The sequence below is a fragment of the Ambystoma mexicanum genome, chromosome 3q (assembly GCF_040938575.1).
Source record: "Ambystoma mexicanum isolate Mex_15411 chromosome 3q, UKY_AmexF1_1, whole genome shotgun sequence".
Taxonomy (NCBI): domain Eukaryota; kingdom Metazoa; phylum Chordata; class Amphibia; order Caudata; family Ambystomatidae; genus Ambystoma; species Ambystoma mexicanum.
Genome location: NC_090926.1, coordinates 1010339861 through 1010362990, shown reverse-complemented (window position 1 = coordinate 1010362990; position 23130 = coordinate 1010339861). Strand labels below are relative to the sequence as shown.

Here is a 23130-nt window from a genome sequence, read left to right as displayed (position 1 = left end):
ATGTTTGTACGAGTGCTGGGATGTTTAGTTCTGCTTGAGAGCTTGTGTGTACCACCTGAGGCAGCTCCCATGATTTAGCCTGGGTGGTGGCAGCCAGTGGACTCCATTTCCTGAACTTCCTATCTCCATGATTGATGTACCTGATGACACCTGACTTGAAGACTATGAAAAAAGAAGCGTGCCTAACCTACCTGCTGCCTCCAGTGTACCTTCAATAATGACTCTCTCCTGCCACAACTGTTTTTGAATATGCACGTGTAGTGAATATGCACCACTAATTGAGTGTTGGTCCAAGACATGACTGGATCCTATTATATGGCATTTGTTTCAAGTATGCTTGTTTTCCTGCATATAAGCACCAGAAACTGGCATCCAAGTGGTAAATGTAAAATGTTGAGGAATGAATGAAAATTGGGGTGAAGGGGTGCAGCAAAGAAGCAACTTTTCCAAAAGCTTACAATCACAGAAGGGTGTGGAAATTATGGTCAATCGAAGCTACAGATTGATATTTTTAAAAGTTACGATGGGGCTGAAAGTTTTGTTAAAATGTGCTGAAGCAATTAGTTCAGGAATTTCTCTGCCATCACGTCATCTGATTCTTGGTTAGTTTATCCATTAATCTTGGGCTTGCTCAGGGCCAGTTTGACTCCCCAGATGTTTAGTGCTACAAATCCAATCAGCCCGAGCCATCGTAGCCAAGGGAGGAGGGGCCATGTGAGTTGTAGTCCACATCATCTGGAAATCTACAGGTTTGCAGACCATAATTGATGCTTCTTCACTGTGGCCAAGTTACCTATGTCTGCCTGTGTTATCGACCGTCTTATGTTGTACTATCTTGCAGGCCTTCCAAAGACTCCTGTCCACCATTCACTATAACATCCACCTCCTTCTCTCATAGGTGCTGCTCAGCCAAGTGCACAGGCTGCGAGCTCTAGATCTTCTGGGACGGTTCTTGGACCTTGGGCCGTGGGCTGTGAGCCTGGTATGTACTGCACAAAATGTCTTTTTTCATGAAGCTCTTGGCAATTTTGAATAGCATGTACAGGTGTCCAATCAGAGGCTTATTTGTTTTCCTGTCCATGGAGAGATGCTATTTCTAGGTCGGTCACCAGCAGGTTTATTTGTGGTTTTTATTTTTCCACAGTGCTGTCTGGAGAGCATCATAGCAGGTTGTGCAGTCCTGGGAGGATGGGATGAATCACGCACTCCCAAAATATATATGGGACATTAGACAAGAGTCATTCACATGAGAGGGAAGGTAGGGCAGTGCTGTTTGGCCAAGAGCCTCCTTTCGGGGACTAATACAGTCCAGAATGTATGTGCACCAATAAATTGTAATCTTGCAAGAGCTTCGGTTTTAAGACCATAAGGACTCTACACCTTTGATGGGATTAAATAAGGCTGGAACTCTATTTTGTTAGTTGGATATTGAATGATTGGGAGGAAAGCTCCTTAATTGAATCACCTGATGGCACCTTCTGCCAAGTTGGTGGCCACATCTGGTGGTCTTCAAGATGATGTTTCTCTTCCCTTTTGTTCTTACCGACCAGTCTATCTTGGCGCATATCTGCTTCTCCAACACCCCAATTTCCTTCCTCACAGTTGGTGAAGCTGTGTAACCGCCATAGCAGTGCTAGAATCAGGGCTAAATTATCATGCCCCGCTTTTCCCAGTGTGGTGAGCAGATTCCACACCAGGGCCAAAAAGTTGCTATAAACCGTAGACCCATCTGGCACCACTTTGCAATTTACATGGGTGCAATGGATAAGACCAAAACAAAGCTTGTGCCAGGAAGGGGGAAGGGGTAACAGCCGGCACATATTTGGCAGGGCTGAGGCAGAAAGGGATTGCTTTGGTGCAGTACTTTAATATTTCTTTGGGCACCCGCATAGGATGTGGCAGGGCCGCCACAGGGACAGCTTTGTGGTAGGGCTTCCATTATGCAATGCAGCATCCCACCTTCAGAGAGACAGCAGTTAGGCTTGACCCCCACATTCCCTATTTATTCCTCAACACAACAAGCTCTTCCTCCACGTGCCCACTGTCTTGATATTGGGAAAAATCTTCCTCGGGACCAGCCCTTAGAGCAAAAATTACCCAATTCAGCCCAAAATACAGGTTCTATTGTGCCGAGCAGTGAACTCATGCTAGTGACAAATGACACCTTCAAAACGTTTTAGTATTTATTCTAAACAGTGAATTTCAGCAACATTTTGGGATTCACGTTAGAGAAGATTACAAAGCACAAAACTTAGAGAAATGCAAAATATAGAGAAACATAGAACTTAGAGAAACATACAGAAACACAGTTTTACGCCCCTTCAATCAGCACTGGGAGACCCTGGCCCTCATAAGCTAGCTGTAACAAGCCCCGCTCAGAGGACAGCGCTGCAGGGTGCCGACAGAGCAACAGATTCCGGACACTTGATCTTGCTCGAACCAAGTCCACAGATCGATCTCCCACCTGAGTCATGTGGGCATGCATTTTTATAATCTCGTGCTGTCAGTCCATGACGCACAGTTCTAGAAGCTTCCCTGTGCAAAATATAGGCTTGCTCATGGAAAATCCCAACTCTGTGAATTTCCACTGTGCTCCTTTTCTGTGCCCCTCCCTGCTTGGAGCCCATCTGCGCGAAAGCTCAGGAATGTCTTATCAGTGCCTTCCCAGAGAAAGGAAGATTAGTTTACGAAGCCATGCAGGGCTACAGTTATAAAGGCAGAATATTCTAAGAGAAGCCGAGATGAATTAACCCCATGTGAGCAAGCGCTAAAAGGCATGCACTCATAGCTTAGTGGTCATAGCGCTTAAGATTGGCTATCTAAGCGCTATATAGGTGCCATAATGTTCCAAACACTCCAATAATGTCTGTTAGCTACAGAGCTGGGGCCTTCGCCCTGCCTGTCTATCTACAATGCATAATGTGACCTACCACCCCTACTAGGCCTGCATATTCCTTGTAGCTCACTACTGCGTAATGGAAGTGCTACAACAGACTACTGTCAGCATTTTTGGCACATACTTTGAATAAACTATTGGCTTTCAGCGGCTAATGCTGTCATCTAAAGCCCTGATTGGCAAATTTGCAATTGTGTGTATCACTACACCCACCACAGGGCGGATGCTTGGTACCAAAGGGGTATTGGGGTTATAGGGACGGAAGGTGGGCCCGTCCATTGTCAACCATCTCCTATTAACAGTTTGCAGAGTAGTCCTAACCTTTTGGCACACAACACTGAGGACAGTAAGTAACTTGTGGACAACAATGATACAACGTGTTGGGTAAATAGTGTAGCATTGAGAAAGATGAATTAACTTTGAAAGGTTTTGAAGTGGATCTTTTAATTCCAACAAGAGTGTGCCGATATATGTTTCCAAGGGGCATAGCCCAGTACCTCAGCTGCATAAGTGGGATCTGACAAAAAGCAAGGTGTCAACCTCAAAACCATTATAACACCACTCTGGAACAACACTTAACTTCCATGTCAGAGCTGAATAGAAAGCCACTGTGAAATCCCCTTTAGAAATTAACTGGGGTAGTAGTGATCTCCCTGCATTCCTCTGACAGTTTCCTAGCCATGTCTGATAGGGCAAAGATATCTCGTAGGTTGGGGTGAAGTGGGAGTTTGGGACTATCTTTTTCATTTAGCCTACTATGGATGGAAACTGCACTTTTCTGCTTTTTTTAAACAAGTCGGTACCCTTGTGTGATGTGCCTGAGTAAAACCTCTTCTGATTTTAAGCATTTCAATCAATGAAGCCTTTTATTACACTGTCTATTCTGGTTTCCAGTTTCTGTTTAAGTCCATTCCCTGGTGTCTGTGTAGGAGGATTGCAGAGTAATAAAATGTGTGTTTTATAATAGCTGTAAGAAAATCGAATGTACCATCACACACAACCTACAGCTGAAGCCTTTCTTAGGAGTACCATCTGTAAATACAAACAGAAAAGCGAGATGTGCCATCAGTTCCTTGGGTGATGGGCGTCTCTGTGTGCTCTGAAGTCAGCACTGGGCGTTCTTATGTGGGTGATTTGTGGACCGCAGAGGAGCACTATTCGTAATGTACTTTCAGTACATTTCAAGCAGTGGGTGATCCTCTACCTAAGGAACTGCTTTGTTCAACTTTTCTCTCAATTAGCATTTCTTTAGAGCGTTATGTGGCTGCCTTCATACCATTCTGTATGCCTCAACGAGCACGTCAGTCTGACTCTGCTCCTCTGACTGCAACATGGCTACTACGGTGTTATTTCTCTTGGGAATTCAGTTCCGCTGCTATGCTTTCATATTCCCCATTAGCACCTAGTATGCCCTTGCCTCACCTTGTGACTCTGGTGGTCTGACATATATTCCCCCGACCTCCACGCTTGTGGCATGTCTGGTACTTTCAGACTGAACACCAAAGCACGTTTCTACAGCATACAAATGGATAAACATTTGACGTTTGCACGCATGCGCAGCATCATGCACACCCAGGCCCTTCTGCATCCCTACAGACATCCGCATTCCTTAAACACCCGCATCCAGAAATCAGTCCTTTATCTCTGCATAGAAGACATTGGTTGTGTTTTTGCTGTCAATGAGGGCGTCCCTCGCCTTCATATTAACTAGGTACAGACATTCTCACACAGTCTCATGCGATGCTATGCCTGCTGCAGGCCATGCACCACTTTAAGGAAGGGAGCTGGAGTATCCATTTCTCTTAATCCGACCCACAGTGTGCCCCTGGACTATTGGAGCCAAAACACCTTTTTACTTGGTCTTCTTCATTTTCACTTCATGCACAGCAGAATTATGATGTTTTGGTGATGGAGAAAGTGCCCTGCTTTCCCACATGATGATTCACACAGTGCCTCTTTTTCCAAATTCAACATGGTACTTTTCCCAGGGTCCACTTAATTATCATCTCGGCGCTAACAGGCAGACACAGTGGCAGATGTGGAATTTGGGCAGGTACATCGGATGGCAAATGTGTGCAATAAGGGGGGCTGGAATTAGCTATGACGAAATGAAGAACACGAGGAGATGTGTGGCGTGCCATTTGGGAATCAGGGCTGGCCTTGGAACCAAGTATGTCTGGGAGCAGAAACTGAGGGGAGGTACAGGAGTTGTGGGGGTCGTCCTACACACAAAACCTGAGCGTATAGAGGACAGGGAGGGGAAAGCAAGGTAAAGGGAGGTAAATAACCATGGTGAAGCGGCTGTGGAAAACACAACTGTGGAAAACACAACTCCAGAGGCAACTTATGCAGTATTCCATCACATAGCAGGGGACAGATCACTTTGGGTTCCATTCATCTTGGGTGTTCCAAGGCATCGTGCCAAGGAACAAACACATCTTGGTAGTCAAGGAATGCCAAACTGAGTAGTGGAACATGTAGCCAGCTTTTTACCTTGGCACTGCATCGGGTTCCCCCTTATCTACATGACCGAAAATAAATTCGAGCCCACTCCAAGTTGACAAGCATAGCATTACCCAGGACCCTTCCGAAATGCCTTGTTAAAAAATGTAATTTTACCAGAATCATGTAACTTCTGATTAACAGTCATCTTTGAGGATGGATTTTGGAAACTCTTATTACATTTATTTTTGCAAGTCACCTATTTCATTCAGGCTCTTTTAGAAAAGCAATCCCCTTTCTTTACGTTTTTTCCCCAGCCAGTTTATCTGAGCGCTGTGTAGCAAGGGGAGACATCTTTGATCTTTTCCTTCTCTTGCAAGATAGAACCTTGGAACATTGACTTGGGTTGTTGAAGTGATGAAGAATCCACATGAGTCTAGGTAAGTTAGAAGAAATAAGTATGTATTAGCATAAGGAGGCCCTCCTTTCCAGACTGCAACTGCTGACGAGAACAATCACAAAGCCTTATATACACACTGTCTTGCAACGCTCGGCGATTCCGTTTCCCAGGCAACACAATAACAGGTTCTGATATTGGCCAAATAGATAGCAACAAGAGAAATAAATGCACACTTGAAAGGCTACACCTGCAAAACATGTTTATCCTAACAGTTAACTTCAACATATTCATCAATGTACACTATCCCCAAATGACATTTATAACTGTATTTGAAATGCAATAATTTCATGAATGAATATTATGCATTACATATACGTAACAGTTGTACCTTTCTGAAATTTGTTTTGAGATCTCCTAACCACTTATCTGTGGCAGTGGGAGGAGCCTACAATGATTTCTGGAGTCCTGAATTCAGGACTGTTTGACAGTTTGCCCAGTTTGTTGGTTCCATTTTAAGATGTATTTTGGGTTGGGATGGCGCTGTAGAGCAGCCCAAGATGGCTGCCTAGCTCTTTGGCTCCGTGTGTATGAAAGGCGGCGAAGTTTTTGGCCATGGATTCCATCAATGTGGTGAGGCGACTGCGGAACAGGGTGAGGGGCGATCTCGGGACTGCCCGTAGGGCTGTCACACGCGCCGCCATTAGACTGCACACACACATGGACACACTAGGTCTCAGAGACGTATGGAGAGTTCTCCACCCACAGGCGAGAGAGCATACCTTTTATTCCTCGGTGCATGATAGCCTATCGAGAATAGATCTGTTCCTCATATCGATCGAACTGGTAGGCAAGACCACAGACACACAGATACTCCCACGCACACTCTCGGACCACTCCCCAGTAATACTACGTATCACACTGGAACGCGACCAGCCTTCCCGTTCATCCTGGCGATTCAAATCTGAGGCCCTCCAAGATATAGTTTTCAAAGCTGAAATCCTGGCCGATATCAACTCCTTCTTTGAATGTAATAACAGACAGGATACTTCTGATGGGGTGCGGTGGGAGGCCTTCAAAGTCTTCATTAGGGGGATGTGTATATCCAGGGAAGCTGGGGTCCTCAAAGCCATTAGAAATAGCTTACAGCAGTCGGAGGTGAAGCTAAAAGACCTCGAAAAGCAGTATGCCTCTGCCCCCTCCCCGACCGCACTGGCACAAATCAGGTCGGAACTTGAAACGTTCGAGGCCCATGCCCGAAGTGAGATACAATACTATACCCGACCCATGGCTGCCCGGAAATATGGCGAGGGGGACAGACCGGGGAGGACGCTTGCCAGATTGACCCGCGCAGAGAGTGGCAGAACACGCATAGATTGCGTCCAAGATGCATCCGGGGCACTGGGCTGGTCTGACCAACACATTCTGTAAACTTTTACCGCATTCTACACAGCCCTACACGGCCCCCAACAAGAACATAGCCTGCAAGACACTGACCTCCTTCTTGACCACATCCCCATGACCCTCCTTTCCCGCACCACCAGAGATCAGCTAGAGGTCCCATTCACTCTTGATGAGATAACCACAGTCCTATCGAGCTGCCCGAAGGGCAAAGCACCTGGCCCAGATGGTCTTACCTCAGAGTTTTACCAGGAACATGTAGCCATCCTGGCACCCAAACTCCTTGAAGTCTGGAATGAATCGCTCGAACTAGGTACTCAGCCCCATTCTTTATGTGAGGCTGTTATAACTGTACTCCCCAAACCGGGCAAACCACCAGATGAATGCAGGTCCTATAGACCCCTGTCTTTAATCAACACAGACACAATTTTTTTTTGCCAAGATCATCGCGAGCAGGTTCTTCCCGATAATGACCTACCTGGTCCACCCTGATCAGAGCGGATTCGTTCCTGGCAGGTCCACGTCCCTTAACATCCGCTGACTGTTCAATGTCATATCTAGAATCAACCCCAATGCCAATGCTGTGGCAGTCACTCTTGACGCCCAGAAGGCGTTCGACATGGTGTCGTGGCAGTATATGTGGGCAGTGCTCCGCAAAATGGGAATTGGCCCGCGAATGATATCATACATCAAGCTGCTATACACAGACCCGGTGGCCAGAGTTCTTATCAACTCTAAAGTCTCCTCTCCCTTCGCGCTGTACAGAGGCACTCGCCAAGGTTGCCCGTTCTCCCCAATACTTTTTGCACTTGCTCTCGAACCTATGGCTGACAGTGACAGGGACAAACACGCACGGAAAGGCATACGCATGCGAAACACCCCGGAGATTATCTCATTGTATGCAGATGATGTACTCCTATACATTAGAGACCCGGCTGCTCATTTAGACCCCATCCTTCGAGATATAATTAAAATAGGCACATTCTCGGGCTTCACAATCAACTACACTAAATCCAACATCTTCCCACTTAAGGCGGCAACCCCCCGACCGGAATGTGAATTTCCCCTTCGTTGGTCACCCGAGGGTATCAGATACCTTGGGGTTCGGGTTTTCCTCAGTAGACCATCACTGATAGCTGACAATTTATACGGATGCGGCACATCTAATGGAGGCCCGGCTGTCGAAATGGCGTAGTCTGCCACTTTCACTATCAGGCAGGCTTTCCTTAATTAAAGTGATCATTATCCCCAAGCTGCTCTACATCTTTGTGAACGTGCCGATCTGTCCCGGGAGGTGATACTTCAGGGACCTACACACGGCCTGCGCCCGGTTTCTGTGGTACTCTGGAGCGGTGCGAAAAAAGTGGCAGCATATGACTCTTCCTTATGAGAAGGGTGGCTTCACTGCCCCAGACTTCACAAAATACTGGACTGCCGCACAAGCACAACATGCCTCACACTGGTATACATTTACGGACCCTCCCCCATATGTGAAACTCGAGAAACTGGCATGTGAGGAAGTCAATACTCTATCCCTTATTCTTCATCACACATTCCAAGCTGATGCCCCTGCCAACCCCGTAGCAGCTACAATCATAGCTTGGAAACGATTACTGCAGGTACACACTAGTCACCACCCATACTACAAATGGCTGCCCATTTGGCAGTTCCCGGCTCTCAGCCCTACTCACGATAAACTCCTAATGGAACGCTGGGATAACCTGGGCTACCGAGCATTGACCAACCTTTTCCCCGATGGGAAGTTCATTACCCCGCAGACATGGAGACCCGGGCACTCTGGCTTGGCACTGGAAATGGTGCATACTTGAGGTTAAGGGCAGCAATTCGCGCTTGGTGGCCCTCCTACCCAGATGAGCCCACAGACTCGCCCGAAATCCAATATATAACTAACTCGGCGGGGGCCAGAGGCATAACATCATCGTTATACAAAATGCAAATGGCTAGCACTGATGAGGCACTGCAACCGGCGCGTGACATGTGGAGTAACAACCTGGGCGTACTCCTTTCAGATGTATTGTGGAATAAGATGTGCACACACACACGTAAAACCTCCCTAAACGCCAGATATAGATGTATGCAATACAAACTCCTAAATCGCCTATACTACACGCCGCACAAGGTGGGACGGTTCACGTCCGGCCAGGCTCAGGCGTGCCCTAGATGCAAATCCACTGCTGCCGATCACATACACATGTTCTGGTCTTGTGAAGCACTGGGCCCATACTGGGAAGCCATTGTCGAGGCCTTATCTGAAATAACAACCCAAATCTCTCCTGCACCTCTTGCTGTCCTGTTTGGAGTGTGGGACGAACCTGAGACTAGAAAGATGGCTAAATTTTTGAATGTTGCTACCATGGTAGCCAAAAAATGTATCCTGCAATGCTGGAAGCGCCGCTCCCCCCCATCATTCGAGATGTGGCTAAAGGCCCTAACTTGGACTCAAGTGTGCGAAGAGGACTACATTAATACCCTCCCATTGACTTCCCGCCCTAGGAATGTATGGACAGAGTTCTGTAGTTATCTGAACAACAAAGAGGATATTGAACTTGCATCTTCGCCCCCACTTGATGTGTTAATTCCAGCTATCACATAAACACCCTGTATTGTATGCCCAAGGACGCATCTCCCTAACTGGTATCCTCAATATGTGAAATATCATACATGCAAATGCGTTACTATCTGCTTTATGTACTGTGTTAGTAATCTGTACTCTTTCTATGCCAATAAAGAAAAGTTTAAAAAGATAAATATTCTTCAATAAACAATGCAATAAAAGGGAAGATGAACACAAAAATAAAATGTATTTTGGGTTAATTTCACTTAAGGGGCAGACGTGCAGTTTTGTGAAGAAAGCTTCTTAAATGTGTTGTGCTCAGTGAGTTGGCACAATAGCAGATGATGATGGGCACTTATGGTGTGTCTACTGCCAGCGCCCAAAGACGGTTCAGTCCTGAGAGATGTTTTAGAAACATAAAACGCAGATTGATTACTGCCATCGAACTCCATCAAACAGTACTGTTAAGTAAAAAGACTTGAGCTGCTCCAAAGTGGGGGACAGACTTCATGCTTTTTGAAAATGTGGAGGCTGCCTCTAAAGTTAGCTAATACTATGATGATGATGACATACCAGGCCATTGAGTGATCCAGATGATTATATTGATTGGAATGATATTGCCTACACTGACAGTTGTCAACCCAGGAAACCTGCTATACATTTAACACCAATAATGTTTAATACCGTCCAGCAAGCCCCATTTCTGCAATCCATTTTTTTAAAAATCTACCCTTTACTCAGTTATCCCTCGCCAGCTCTTTCTAAGATGAGAAAGTGCAGCAGACCATTTGCATGAGGAGGACACGGTTCTGTACTGAAGAAGTTTAAAGCGCAGTATATGTTTCGAGATGGCAGACTTCCAAGCAGACCTTCACCCCCTCAGTTAAGAGTGTGTGTGTTCCCCCCCCCTCCCCCAAGTCCTTTTCTAAGGCACGTGGATACTGCAGTCTTGCATAAGTCACTGGGCTTGGTAGCGAACATGCAGGATTGGGGTGCCTCTGGTGCCTCACATATGGCGCCCATAAAACATGTTCCATGCCATTTTTTAGCAAATCACTCTTCTTAATTACCAATGGGTGCCTACTGGGGCAGTTTCTGGACCCTGTGTCATTGAATGGAGGCGATTGTGTAACCCTGGAAAGCAGAGCCTACTGGGGTTTTACTGCCAGAGCAGTGAGATACCTGAAGGTGGTACAGGTGTGGGAGTCGCAGAGTTCCCCTCCTAACATGTACCCACTCTTAGCTTGGTGACGTAGTCCCAGCAGCTCTGGCCTACGGTAAATTATATTTGCCCTGCTCCCACAGATGAGTCCCACCTGTATCTGCATCCAGTAAAGAGACCCACATCCAAGTAAGACTTCCATAATGGGAAATAATCTAGACACCTGAGTCGCAGGATTCCGTTTATGATCAGCCCTCCAAATGGTCCCATGTACCAGGAGGTACCCCCCAGAACCCACACACAGCCATCGGAAGCTAAATAGAAAAAGTGCAGAAGTAGGGAAATAGTAAGTCAATGCGCCTCTCTTCATTGTCTGGTGTGGGTTTTAAATATAAGTATCCTGGCTGCAGTACCCTAACTATGGCTGAGATTCCCTTATTCATTCAAGATAAAGATGCAAATGTTTGGTAGTTAGGTGTAGTTTTGCGCCAAGGCAGAGGTGTAGGCAGGGTAGGGCCTGAGGGGCACGGCCCACCCAAAATCTGTAAATGCCCACTCAGCAGCTCTGTGGGCATTTACATATATTTTTGTCAGTGCAGTGAGCCCAATTACATTGGCTCCAGGCCCCATTTGCTAGACAGTCCTGGCTACGCCTTTGCGCCAAGGCCAAGAAATATATAGTCACAAGATATTATATATAACAGTGCTTATTAATGGTAATATCCAAAGGATCAGTATCAGCGTTCTAATACAATCCTAGATTGTGTTAATTTCTATTTGAGCCTTTCTGTTAGAACCCTGATGGCAGTACGAGCTAATGTTTCACCCTGCTGCAGACTTTGTTAAGGCTTTTTAGTGTGAAACATTAGAAACACAAAAACATAATGACCTGTACAAAGTCACAAATGATTGTGGGTTAGTAGTATTGTGCCCCACTCCTCTCTCCTGGAGTGATCACTTTCTCCTTTCCTCACCCTCTCTACCCCTCAGGCCAAGCCACTTGCATTACTGCCACCCACCTTCTCGTTCATCCGACCCATGAATCGAGTATCAGTTGAGGCTTTCGCTGCCACCTTCTCTACCCTCCCTCCTCCTTTGGCTGATTCTCACCCTGATACAGCCCTCTCCACGCTGCTATATCTGATACTCTTAAAAGCCAAGTGCAACTCCTAGTACGAATCAGACCTCGTCACACTAAAACGCAAGTGCAGGGTGGCTGAGAGGAAATGGGGTGCTTCTTGTTCTTGTACACCCTCTGACAAACTGGCCTTCCGCCTGCTCCGAAGGCAATACCAGCTCCATGTCCTCACCAAGAAGAGAGCTCATATCCAAGCCCGCGAACGCTTTAAAATCTGCAAGGAACTGGCCATTCCTGCCGCAATCTCTACCTCTCCTAACCCTTTCCAGGCCCTCTGCACAGCACTGGTCTCATTTCATTTATAAAACTCAGGACATCCTGTCCTCACTCTCCTCCTTTCCCCTCCCTCCCTGTACTCCCTGCTCTTCCTCTGGCCCTTCTGCAGCCACCTCTCCTCCCTCCTTCTCTGCCTTTCCCCTGACGAGATTTCTAGACAAGTCCGATCTATGAAAGTCTCGTCAAAACAGGTTTACCCCTGTTCCTCCAAAACCATGAAGGACCACATTGACACTCTGGATCCTGCCCTGGCTGACTTCTGCAAGCACTCCTTCGCCACTGGAGTCTTCCCATACCCCAGAAGCACTCCCTTGTGCACCCTCTTCTTAAGAAACCCTCTGCCGATCCATCCTGCCCGGCTAACTATCGCCCAATGTCCATCACTCCCTTCCTGGGCAAGCTCCTGGAGAAACTGGCCATCCCTCAGCTTAATCTCCAAACAATCTGTTGGTTGTCTTCACGACCATCAGTCTGGCTTCAGAGCAGCCAGAAGCACGGAAACTGCTCTCCTGAACATCCGTGAAGACCTGCTCTCCAACCTTGACTCTAACACCCCCTGTGACCTCATCTTGCTTGATCTTTCTTCTGCCTTTGACACTGTAATCCATGCCATCCTCCTTAATTATCTCTGTGATAACCTAGGTATCACTGGTCAGGCCCTGGCGTGGCTGGCTGACTTCCTCTCTGACCGACCCTCCCAGGTCCAACTTGGGTCCTTCCTCTCTATCTTTTTCTCTACTTGTGGTGTCCCCCAGGGGTCTAACCTTTCTCCCTGGCTGTTCAACCAATACCTGGGACTCCGTGCCCACCGTATTGCCGCTCTCTGCCCCAACTTTCAGTGCTATGCGGATGACCCTCAGCTCATCTTCAGGCTACTTTCGGCCACCTCTTCTCCGTCCCTCATCTCGGACTGTCGGCTATCCAGGAGTGGTGCGCCACCAAAGACATCTCCCTTAATGCCAGTAAGACTGAGATTCTCCTCATCGACATACCCACTCCCTCCTTTCCTGTAGCTCACTGACTGGCCTCTCTTGGCCCCCTTCCTGCTCCCACCTGCAAGGCTAAAAACCTCAGTCATCTTTGACTCCACACACTTTTTCTCTCCACACATCTCTGACGTCTCTAAAAAGTCACACTGCCAGCTGCACCTCCTCAGAGCTATTCTTCCCTTCCTCTCCTTCCCCCAGTATATCGCTGTCTCTAGAGCTCTGGTTCTCTCTAGGCTGTATTGGTTGTTGACCAGCAAATCGCGCTCACTCCAAAAGCTACATTGAAATAGACAATGTCAATCAAGTCCTCAAAGATGACCCTAAATAAATATATAGATGTAGCTTATTGAATCCTCCAATCAGCCGACACGTGTTTCGACAGATGTCGTTATCAAGGCTGGTAATATACAATGACAAATAATGATTTACACATTAAAATCATAAATGAAATTCCATATATATGATAATTATATCACAAAATTCATTCATAAAGTCAATATTAACATCGTACCAATGAAAAAAATATTTTGTTTTGACATACCCATTACATGGTCATCGATATAGAATGTTGCAGGTAGGTTCATAGAGGGGAAAACATGAGGGCATAAAGTTAATAAAGCTAATTGTAAGTGTAGTAATTCGAACATGCACAGCATAGTTGTGGACAGCACTTGAAAATGACATCAATGTAATTTCTTCCAAAGCGGACAACCCGTAGAGTGAGTTTCCCCACTGAAACACCATAAATGTCATCTATGATAAGTAAGATTCATTGTTGTAATCTCATGCCCCTAGAATTGTGACTTGTGAAAGAAGAGCGAAAGAACAAAGTTGCCCACCTATTGCATTTGTCCTCTCAAATTTTGTTGATTCGGCAAAAAGGCGAAATTCGTTGCATCAATGCAGATTTCTGTAGTGTTCCTGCCATTCAATTGTATAGTATAAGTTTAGATCGTGCGTGTTAGCATAAATGAATTTGGCAAGTAACTTGGTGGTAGAAAACAAACGCTCACCTAGTCAAGGGCTAAATCCCTGAAGTGTTCGGTGCGCGGGCAGCAAAACTTGTGCCTCCGTCTATTGCGTTCATATATACTTGGTGAAATGAGAATCATCCCGGGCGTAAAAGGCTCTAATTGGGCATGCACGCATAGCGGGGCCACTACTCAATTCGCGCATGCTTAGTTCACATAACAGCGCCACGCTATTGCGCATGCGTAGATAACCAGATTCAAACTAATTATTCATTTGGTCCTTATATTGAGTGATGCTTAGCAACAAATCGTATTAAATGCAAGATGTAGTTGTTAATAGTGTATTGTATATGATTGCAGGACTATTCGAGGTCTATTAGTATTATATTTTCCATTAATTCGAAATGAAGCAGAATTACCCCAAGTATGCTGTCCAGAACTGAGCATCGCATTTCATGTTAACTGAACACTGATCGTTTCTAAATTCATCTAATCATATGCAAAAACTCCACTCTACTGAGTAAATGTCATCGTATGATCATATTAATCCATCTCAAATTGATACATTCATAAAATCTGTTACGCAGAAGGGAGCATTCACAAAAAGACATGCATCTCATGGTCGGTATTGAGACTGATATATGTACACCGATAGAGGCATATGCATTTGGCCTCCAATTGTCTAAGTCTTAAAGTGATATCTCCTCCTCTTTTGCCCGGTTTCACTTTCATGAGTCCAACGAAACGTATGTCACTCTTATTAGCTGTTTGGTGTTCAGTCTGCCAATGAAGAGCTAAAGGCAATCTGGGGTCCTGGCTGGCCAAACTAGCCAAATGTTCCCGTATGCGGAAACGCAGCTGTCTGATTGTGGAACCTATATAAGCCTTATCACAAACACATTTTAAAGCATAAACTACATGGGTGCTTTTGCAGTTAATGAAATCTTTGATCTGTATATTGTCACCATTAAGTACCGTATTGTAAATAGCATTGCAATCTGCATATTTGCATATAGAGCAGGTTCCACATTTGTGGAAACCTATGGGGGCAGGTAACCAAGTGGAGGTCACATTAGTGTTGGTGTTTTTAAACTGTAGAAATGAAGGGCTTAGTTTATCCCGTAGTGTTGTGGATTTAGTAAGTGTGTAAGAATTGAGTGGTGGCCCCGCTATGCGCACATGCCCAATTAGAGCCTTTTACGTGCAGGGTGATTCTCATTTCACCAAGTATATATGAACGCAATAGACCGAGGCACAAGTTTTGCTGCCCGCGCACCGAACACTTCAGGGATTTAGCCCTTGACTAGGTGAGCGTTTGTTTTCTACCACCAAGTTACTTGCCAAATTCATTTATGCTAACACGCACGATCTAAACTTATACTATACAATTGAATGGCAGGAACACTACAGAAATCTGCATTGATGCAACGAATTTCGCCTTTTTGCCGAATCAACAAAATTTGAGAGGACAAATACAATAGGTGGGCAACTTTGTTCTTTCGCTCTTCTTTCACAAGTCACAATTCTAGGGGCATGAGATTACAACAATGAATCTTACTTATCATAGATAACACTTATGGTGTTTCAGTGGGAAAACTCACTCTACGGGTTGTCCGCTTTGGAAGAATTTACATTGATGTCATTTTCAAGTGCTGTCCACAACTATGCTGTGCATGTTCGAATTACTACACTTACAATTAGCTTTATTAACTTTATGCCCTCATGTTTTCCCCTCTATGAACCTACCTGCAACATTCTATATCGATGACCATGTAATGGGTATGTCAAAACAAAATAATTTTTTCAATGGTACGATGTTAATATTGACTTTACAAATGAATTTTGTGATATAATTATCATATATATGGAATTTCATTTATGATTTTAATGTGTAAATCATTATTTGTCATTGTATATTACCAGCCTTGATAACGACACATCTGTCGAAACACGTGTCGGCTGATTGGAGGATTCAATTAACTACATCTATATATTTATTTAAGGATCATCTTTGAGAACTTGATTGACATTGTCTATTTCAATGTAGCTTTTGGAGTGAGCGCGATTTGCTGGTCAACAACCAATACATATTATATTTACTGCGTATCAGTAGGCGTCCGCAGCCCTTTTGACCTTAGCGACGCAGCACAACTTCCCATTTTAACTCAGACGTGCGGAGCGCACATATTGGGCTCTAGCCTACAACCATTACTAATTAGTGTTCTCTCTAGGCTGGACTATTGCAACAGCCTCTTTCTAAATCTTCCTGCTTCCACTCTACGCCCTCCGCAACTCACCCAGAACAGGACTGTGAGACTTGTCCTTGGCCTCCAGCCCAGGGATCGTATCTCTCCAATACTGAAATCTCTGCACTGGCTCCCAGTGGCTGCGAGGATTAAGTTCAAAACCCTCTGCATTGTCCACAAGGCCTTCTGGGGCCTCAATACCTTCAACTCTCTCTTCCTAAATATCTTCCCTCTCGAGCTCTCCACTCATCCGCCTCCAACTCCCTCCAGGGTCAGTCGCTTCTCCAAGCAACGAGTTGGTGGTAGATCTCTCTTCGGCTGGGGCCTCCCTCTGGAACAGCCTCCCTGAAACTTGAGTAGAATCATCTTTGGTCCTGGAAGCACCTTAAGACACTCCTCTTTGCTTCTGCTTTCTCTCCACCTCTCCCCTGCTGAAGTCCTGCTGATACTGATACTGCAGGGGTATCTGGCCATGCTTCGGATCCCGGGCCCATGCCCTGCCAGTTGCATGCCTGCACTGCCTCCCTGGCAACCTCTGCACCTGGGGACTGTTTTCTGTATCCCTACAGTCCCCCCACCAGCACTTATGTCTGCACCCATCCTGCACTTGCCACCAGCTGGCCGTTCATTGATTTATCTTATTTGTTATCCTATGTACTGCACTTTCCCCTCCCCCCCCGCACTTTCCTTTCCCCCTTCCCTTGCACTTGCGCGATCTGAAAGACACATGGCCTAATAAGATCATTGTCTGTCTTCCCTCTGTTCCCCCTCCCTTGCCTCGTCGCGCCTTGAAACACCTGTGTATAGGTGCGTTATAAATGCCATATCAAATCCAATATCATGGCCTCAGTTTATACCAAACGTTCTATGTAGTGTCTAGTTTGTGGTTGGTAGCCTATTTTAGGTTAATTTAGTATCCTTGGTTAAGCTGTATAAATTAAATTATATTTTATTTATATCATGCTCAGACACAAGTGTTTCAGAACACGACCAGGCAACATCAATTGCATGCATATGTATCCCAATATTATTAGCTGCTTGGATGTACAGTTTGCATTATTCACATCAGAAGGCTGTTCAATATAAACGTTGAGGCCATTGTCCATTTGATTGTTATTTCTGGATAACATGAGTCGAGATCCAAAAGATAGTTTAAATAATAGCACTGTTGTCTATGGTCTTCAGAGCGAATCGTTATGTTGTTCCTGGATAGCACGTTGCAGGATCCTGGAGATAGCTTTGATAATGGGGCAGTTGTCCATGTACTGGCAGAGTACCGCCATCTAGAAACCAGTTCCTGAAGCTGACCACTCCTAACCAGTAGAACTTTAATCACACGGAAGTTCATGGATAAAATTAAACCAGGTTTCATCCCAACTTTTGTGACACTTTTTTGTGATTTGCCACAATGCTCACATCTTGATCTTTAGTGATCTACTGACCCACCAACGTAGCTAGGTTCAGAAGCTTAACATTGAATTCTATATTCTCAAACGACAGGGAATGACATGGTAGATTCGACCGTGGTCAGAGTAGAACACATAAAATAATTCACCAAGATCTCTGCTGCTCTTACTTTCAAAAAGGAAGATGTATTCTTTACAAATGGGATAACGCTCCTTCCATGGTGGAAGGAGACTATCCAGAACTACAATCATATCTCATTCTCCATTGGTCCAGCCAGCCAGTATTCAATCTCCCTCTTTGGCCTGCCCGAAGTAAGTAAAATGTTTTTAAAACATGGTTCAGGGAGGTCAGATAGGATTGTAAACCCCCCTCCCGAGAAGAATTGTAACCTAAAGTACCACTGTACTTATGCCTGGGAGAACACAGTTGAGTTGTACACCCTCGTGTATCTCAGAAAGCTAATGAGGTGTCCAATTTAACACAGCAAGCACCCAAGGGAGTACCTAGGAGCGGGACAATGCCTTTTCATGAAGAAAGAAGACAGTAACCGACTGGTTTCCAGGTGAGGTGACAGCAGCTTCTGTTCGGATTCTTGCCCTGGAGGCTGAAGAAGGAACTGTTGGCGGGAGCAGTCTGCTTCTTTGGATGGGACACACAGCAGTTGATGTTCACAATACTGGCTTGTTGGGACTCAACACAGGCTTTGGTTCAGCGACAGTTGTCACAAGGCAGGCTTCTCTCTGTTTATCGGTCCCCGACTTTGAAGAGGAGATGTCTCGGAGCGGGCAAGCGTCACTGTGGGTCCCGCAAGATTCCCACAACGGTCCTGGCAAAACCACTATTCAGGAGACGATGCACAGCAAATTGGTCCCGGTCCCAGGATATTGAGGAATTGCAGCACAGGACTGTCGTACCTTTTTGAGGCACAGCCCAAAATGCAGGTGGTCTCCACAGGTTAGGCCCACCAGTCCAGGGGAGCAAGTCATCCGTTCTGGAACTTCCCTGTCGATCAGAGGAGGAGATTGGAGCAACATTGAATTTTTGTTCCATGGGTTGACTTTCTCGTTCTGCTCCAGGACCCTCTCCTTAATGCAAGAACCCAGCCAATCGGCAGTCATGCCACTTTCAAACATTTGGTGAAGGCTGTCCCATAGGAACAGCCAGCCTCCCAGTCAGATATGGACTCAAGCAGACACACTTGAGGACAAAAATACCTGCAGTGTATCGGTGCACTCCCAGCATCCTGTCCTCTCAATCGGAGTCCAGCAAAGACAAAAGAGTGAGCGGCACCTATTCCACCCAGGATGGCAGTAGAGGCTCAAGAAAGGCCAAGTCATCAAGAGTTGTCGAAAAAAGAATACTGACACAATTATAGTGCAATGCTAACCCATGTCTCCTTTGCTGCAGCTGCCACAGCAGCCTGCATGTAAGTTTCACTAAAAATCAGTAGACCATATTCACTGACACCAGCCACTCCGATGAACTTGTCACTGTAACTAGCACATCACAGACGTGGAAAATGGGATACATTGTGTCCACTCAGCACTCCACATAAGGTGGGGGTGTGCTGATGTCACAAAATAATGTGTTAGGGTAAAAAGGATCACAAGGAAAATAAAAAGGGCAGCTCAAAAAGCTTCCAGCAGCACTGCACAGAACGAGCTGTGTGTTGTAATAATGAATTGCAGATGCCTTAAAAGGTGGACCCAAGAGTGTTGAGAAAGTTCCCAAGGATAGAGTAAACGATCGAGTGGGGAAAAAGGGTCCCACTCATTCAGCAGAACTGATGAAAAATAGAGCCCAGCAAAAGTGCTGGGGCCTCACAAGTGGGGAGTATATTGTGCATAAATTAAATTCTACCTAACAGGCAGTTCTTCCTTAAGCTCCTTGGAGCATCAGCCTATGCAACCCTTAATGTATTGCCAAACAGAATACCTGTAACGTGACAGAAAGCTCTGTATGCCCTCTACGAATGGCAGACAAGTGTACTTAAATGCATGTTTACCTGGGAATTATAACATCGGTTGTAAAACCTCATACTCTGGAGTTTGGAAGTTCAAGAAGATAATTCGAAATAGCCTTGGAAAAACAAAGTGGAGTTGTGGAAGACACTTATTCTACACTAGCATCTTATATTGGTGAATTGGGAAAGAGAAAGTTAGAGTGGTGGTTACTTTTGAGATTTGATGTCTGCTTGCTTTTTCAGCATGTCTAAAGTATTCCTCATCACATCCACTTATCATTTAGTCTTTGAATTACTCTAATTTGGAGATGCAGAGCCTCTTTACTCTTCACAGGGCACATCCGACTACTCCTGGATTAACCTTCCATTTTCACCATGTTAAGGTTTTATTGCAAAGTACCAACTAACCCCCTCTCACTCCCCCCGGTCCCAAATCAGTTAATGTTCTCCGGCTTTAGGCACATTAGTGATGGTAATGCTTTGCTTGTCCCTGTTTTCCACGTCTTTCTCTGGTAAGCATTCCCTGGGCTAGAGATGGGGTTTGAGCTCGGATGGGAAGGCAGGGTCAATTTTTCGTATTGACTAGTTATCTGCCTGTTTCAGAACTGGTGTTCGTTTGATTTCAGGCTGATTTTGATTTTGAATAATGGCAACTGGGGTTTTAAGCTACAGATTTAGCCAGGCCACTGAGATTTCCAGTCAGTTGGGAGTGTGTTCTGCTAGTGTGTTTGGGCACACAGAGGATGACGTGTCCTCTGTAAACTTCAGTGTCATGCCCTAATCTCTTGGATGCATGAGTGAATTATGTCACTGTGGGAATGTTGATGAGTGCCTGGAATGTTTGCTTGTGAAGTATTGGAGATAGATAGCATGGGTGGTGGGTACCAGTAGGTTGCCTCTGCGGTTCTGCCCCTTAACTGAGCTACCTACATGTAACAACATGAATAAAGGAACTTGAGTCAACATACCTGCTGCCTCCTGGAGTTCTTCCCTACAACAATGGCAACGAGTTTGCTTCAGATCTGGACTCAAGGTGTGCAGGAGCTGAAAAGAGGTACAAAGGAAGATGTTACCTGCTACGGGGGTGCAGGAAATGGGGACCCACGCCCCCAGGGATCTAAACCTATCACCCAGGGCATAGAGAGGGATGCTAGGGAGCACCCAATGAGGTCCTTGTCATGATCAGTGGCTCCCGGAGAACCACCCTGGCCGAAGCTAGGGAGCACCCAGAGAGGCTGCAAGGCGATAGGAGCCTTCAAACAGCACCCAGGGAAAAGAAGGGGACCACCAAGGCATGAAAAGGGCTGTTGGGAGGCAACCCAGGTCGAGTACTGGGGAAGAGGCGTCAAGGAGTGACAGATGCCTGTCCAAGGCCGCAAGAGAAGGAAAAAGGTTTACCTGGTGTACTGCGTAGAGCCTGTAGTTTAAAGGTCTTCTGCAGTGAGGTCCTGAGGAGGGTAAGAGAGAGTACAGCAGCTTGGGGACCCATTGTTGTAATGAAGTACTACAGGAGGCAGCAGGCACGTACACTAATGTTCCTTTATTCATGATATTACATATAGATAGCTCAGTTAATGGGCTGAGTCCCGGGGTGTGGGGGGGGCACTGGCACTTACCACCCACACTAGCTCTGGCCAACTGCCTGAGCTGGAACATTTTTCACACTCAAACATTCCAGACACTCATCAACATACTCACACTGACATCATTCGCTCATGCATCTAAGGGATCAGGACATGACTCACCACCCTTCCTTAATAAACAAAAGCACAAATCTGAAACAAGTACAAACACACTCAGCACCAATACCCAACTATCGCAAACATGCCCGAATCACTTGCAACATCCTCAACCACTCAACCTAAACGATACATCTCCTCTCCAGAGCTGCCACCCATGGGCCTTGATCCTGCCACGACCAAGCAGAAACCTGCCACATCCAATGGGCTACAAACACCCTCAAAACACAACCCACTAATCGGAACAAAACATTTTCTACCTGGGTCCACCACCCCCAGCTCTCGTCACTGCTACTCTCGAGCACAAAACAAATGTCAAGAGTACACACACCTGACAACGGGCCTTAACAAGCAAGAGGCAGAAATGAATGCCCGAGAATCCTACCTGGTACATTAATGTATTTTGATGTTTCTGCATGTGTGGTGCGAATGGTACCATAACAAGGTGAGGTGGTATTGGAACAATAAGGCTGATTATCTAATAATGTAAAAGCAATCTCTTGTACAAATGGTATGCAACACACACATTTAGACAACGTATGTGCTAACATTTCAGCATTTTAGTCCGCGAGTGCATGGATGTACACTGTAATTGATAAACATGTGTTTAGGTGCCCAGAGCTGCTAGTGGTAATAGGCAGTGTAAACTAGAGATAAACGAAGAGAGGTCTACCACTTGTAGGTAAATATATATATTGGATCATTTTTTAGATCAAGTTCAAAAAGTTGAATCATTTACGTTCAAAGTTACGTGAACCATGATTAAGTCTCAGAACCACTCTGTTACGCTGTACATTAAATATATAGAAATGCTCATAGGTTAAGAAACGATTATTTCATTTAACAGTCATTGTAGGCATATGAGCCGTATGGAGATGATAAAACAAAGTGAATCAGATGAAAATGTATTTGAGGTGAACCCAGTGTGGATCACCTATCTGGTTTTTTGAAAGGTAGAAATTAAAATATTTAAGGCTACCTTAAGCCTTAACTTAAGGCTAGATTCACTCCCCATAGATAACCAAGTCCCCAGTGACATTTTAAGTCTGCACCGCAATTCAAACTCATGGTGATGCCCCCGTTGGACGACAAAGAACGCTACAGCCCACTTAGGAAAGACCCCACAAAAGGCCTCCAACAAGAAATTCCAGAAACAGTCTCTTATGGCCTGCAGCGAGACTGGATCACAGAGAAAGTGGCAGATTTCCTCAACAGCACCACAGGACGCACATCCTTTTTCTATGCACTACCCAAAGTCCACAAGGACCCAAACCCTCCTGGGAGGCCCATAGTGTCAGGCTGCGGGTCCATATTGGAACCTATCTGTACATTTGTGGAAACATTCTTAAAACCCCTGAGCATCATGATGAATACATACCTAAGGGATACAACCAGTGCTCCAGATAAGATTTTGGAGGTGGGAGTATTTTACTCTCAATTTTTAAACTTTGAGAGTAAATGTGATTTTAAGAGAGTAAAAATGACGTTTCTCATTTGCAAGAGAGTAAAATGTATACAACATCCAGCC

General features: G+C 45.5%; 1 protein-coding gene across 4 annotated transcripts in view; it reads left to right on the top strand.

Moving 5' to 3' along the window:
- Nucleotides 1-23130, top strand: part of RPTOR (regulatory associated protein of MTOR complex 1) — a 2822438-nt gene that overhangs the window by 1770771 nt on the left and 1028537 nt on the right. For all 4 annotated transcript variants that reach the window (XM_069655181.1, XM_069655184.1, XM_069655182.1 and 1 more), the window contains exon 12: nucleotides 899-982. In XM_069655181.1, the coding sequence (XP_069511282.1) occupies nucleotides 899-982 (84 nt within the window). The remainder of the gene's footprint in view (nucleotides 1-898; nucleotides 983-23130) is intronic.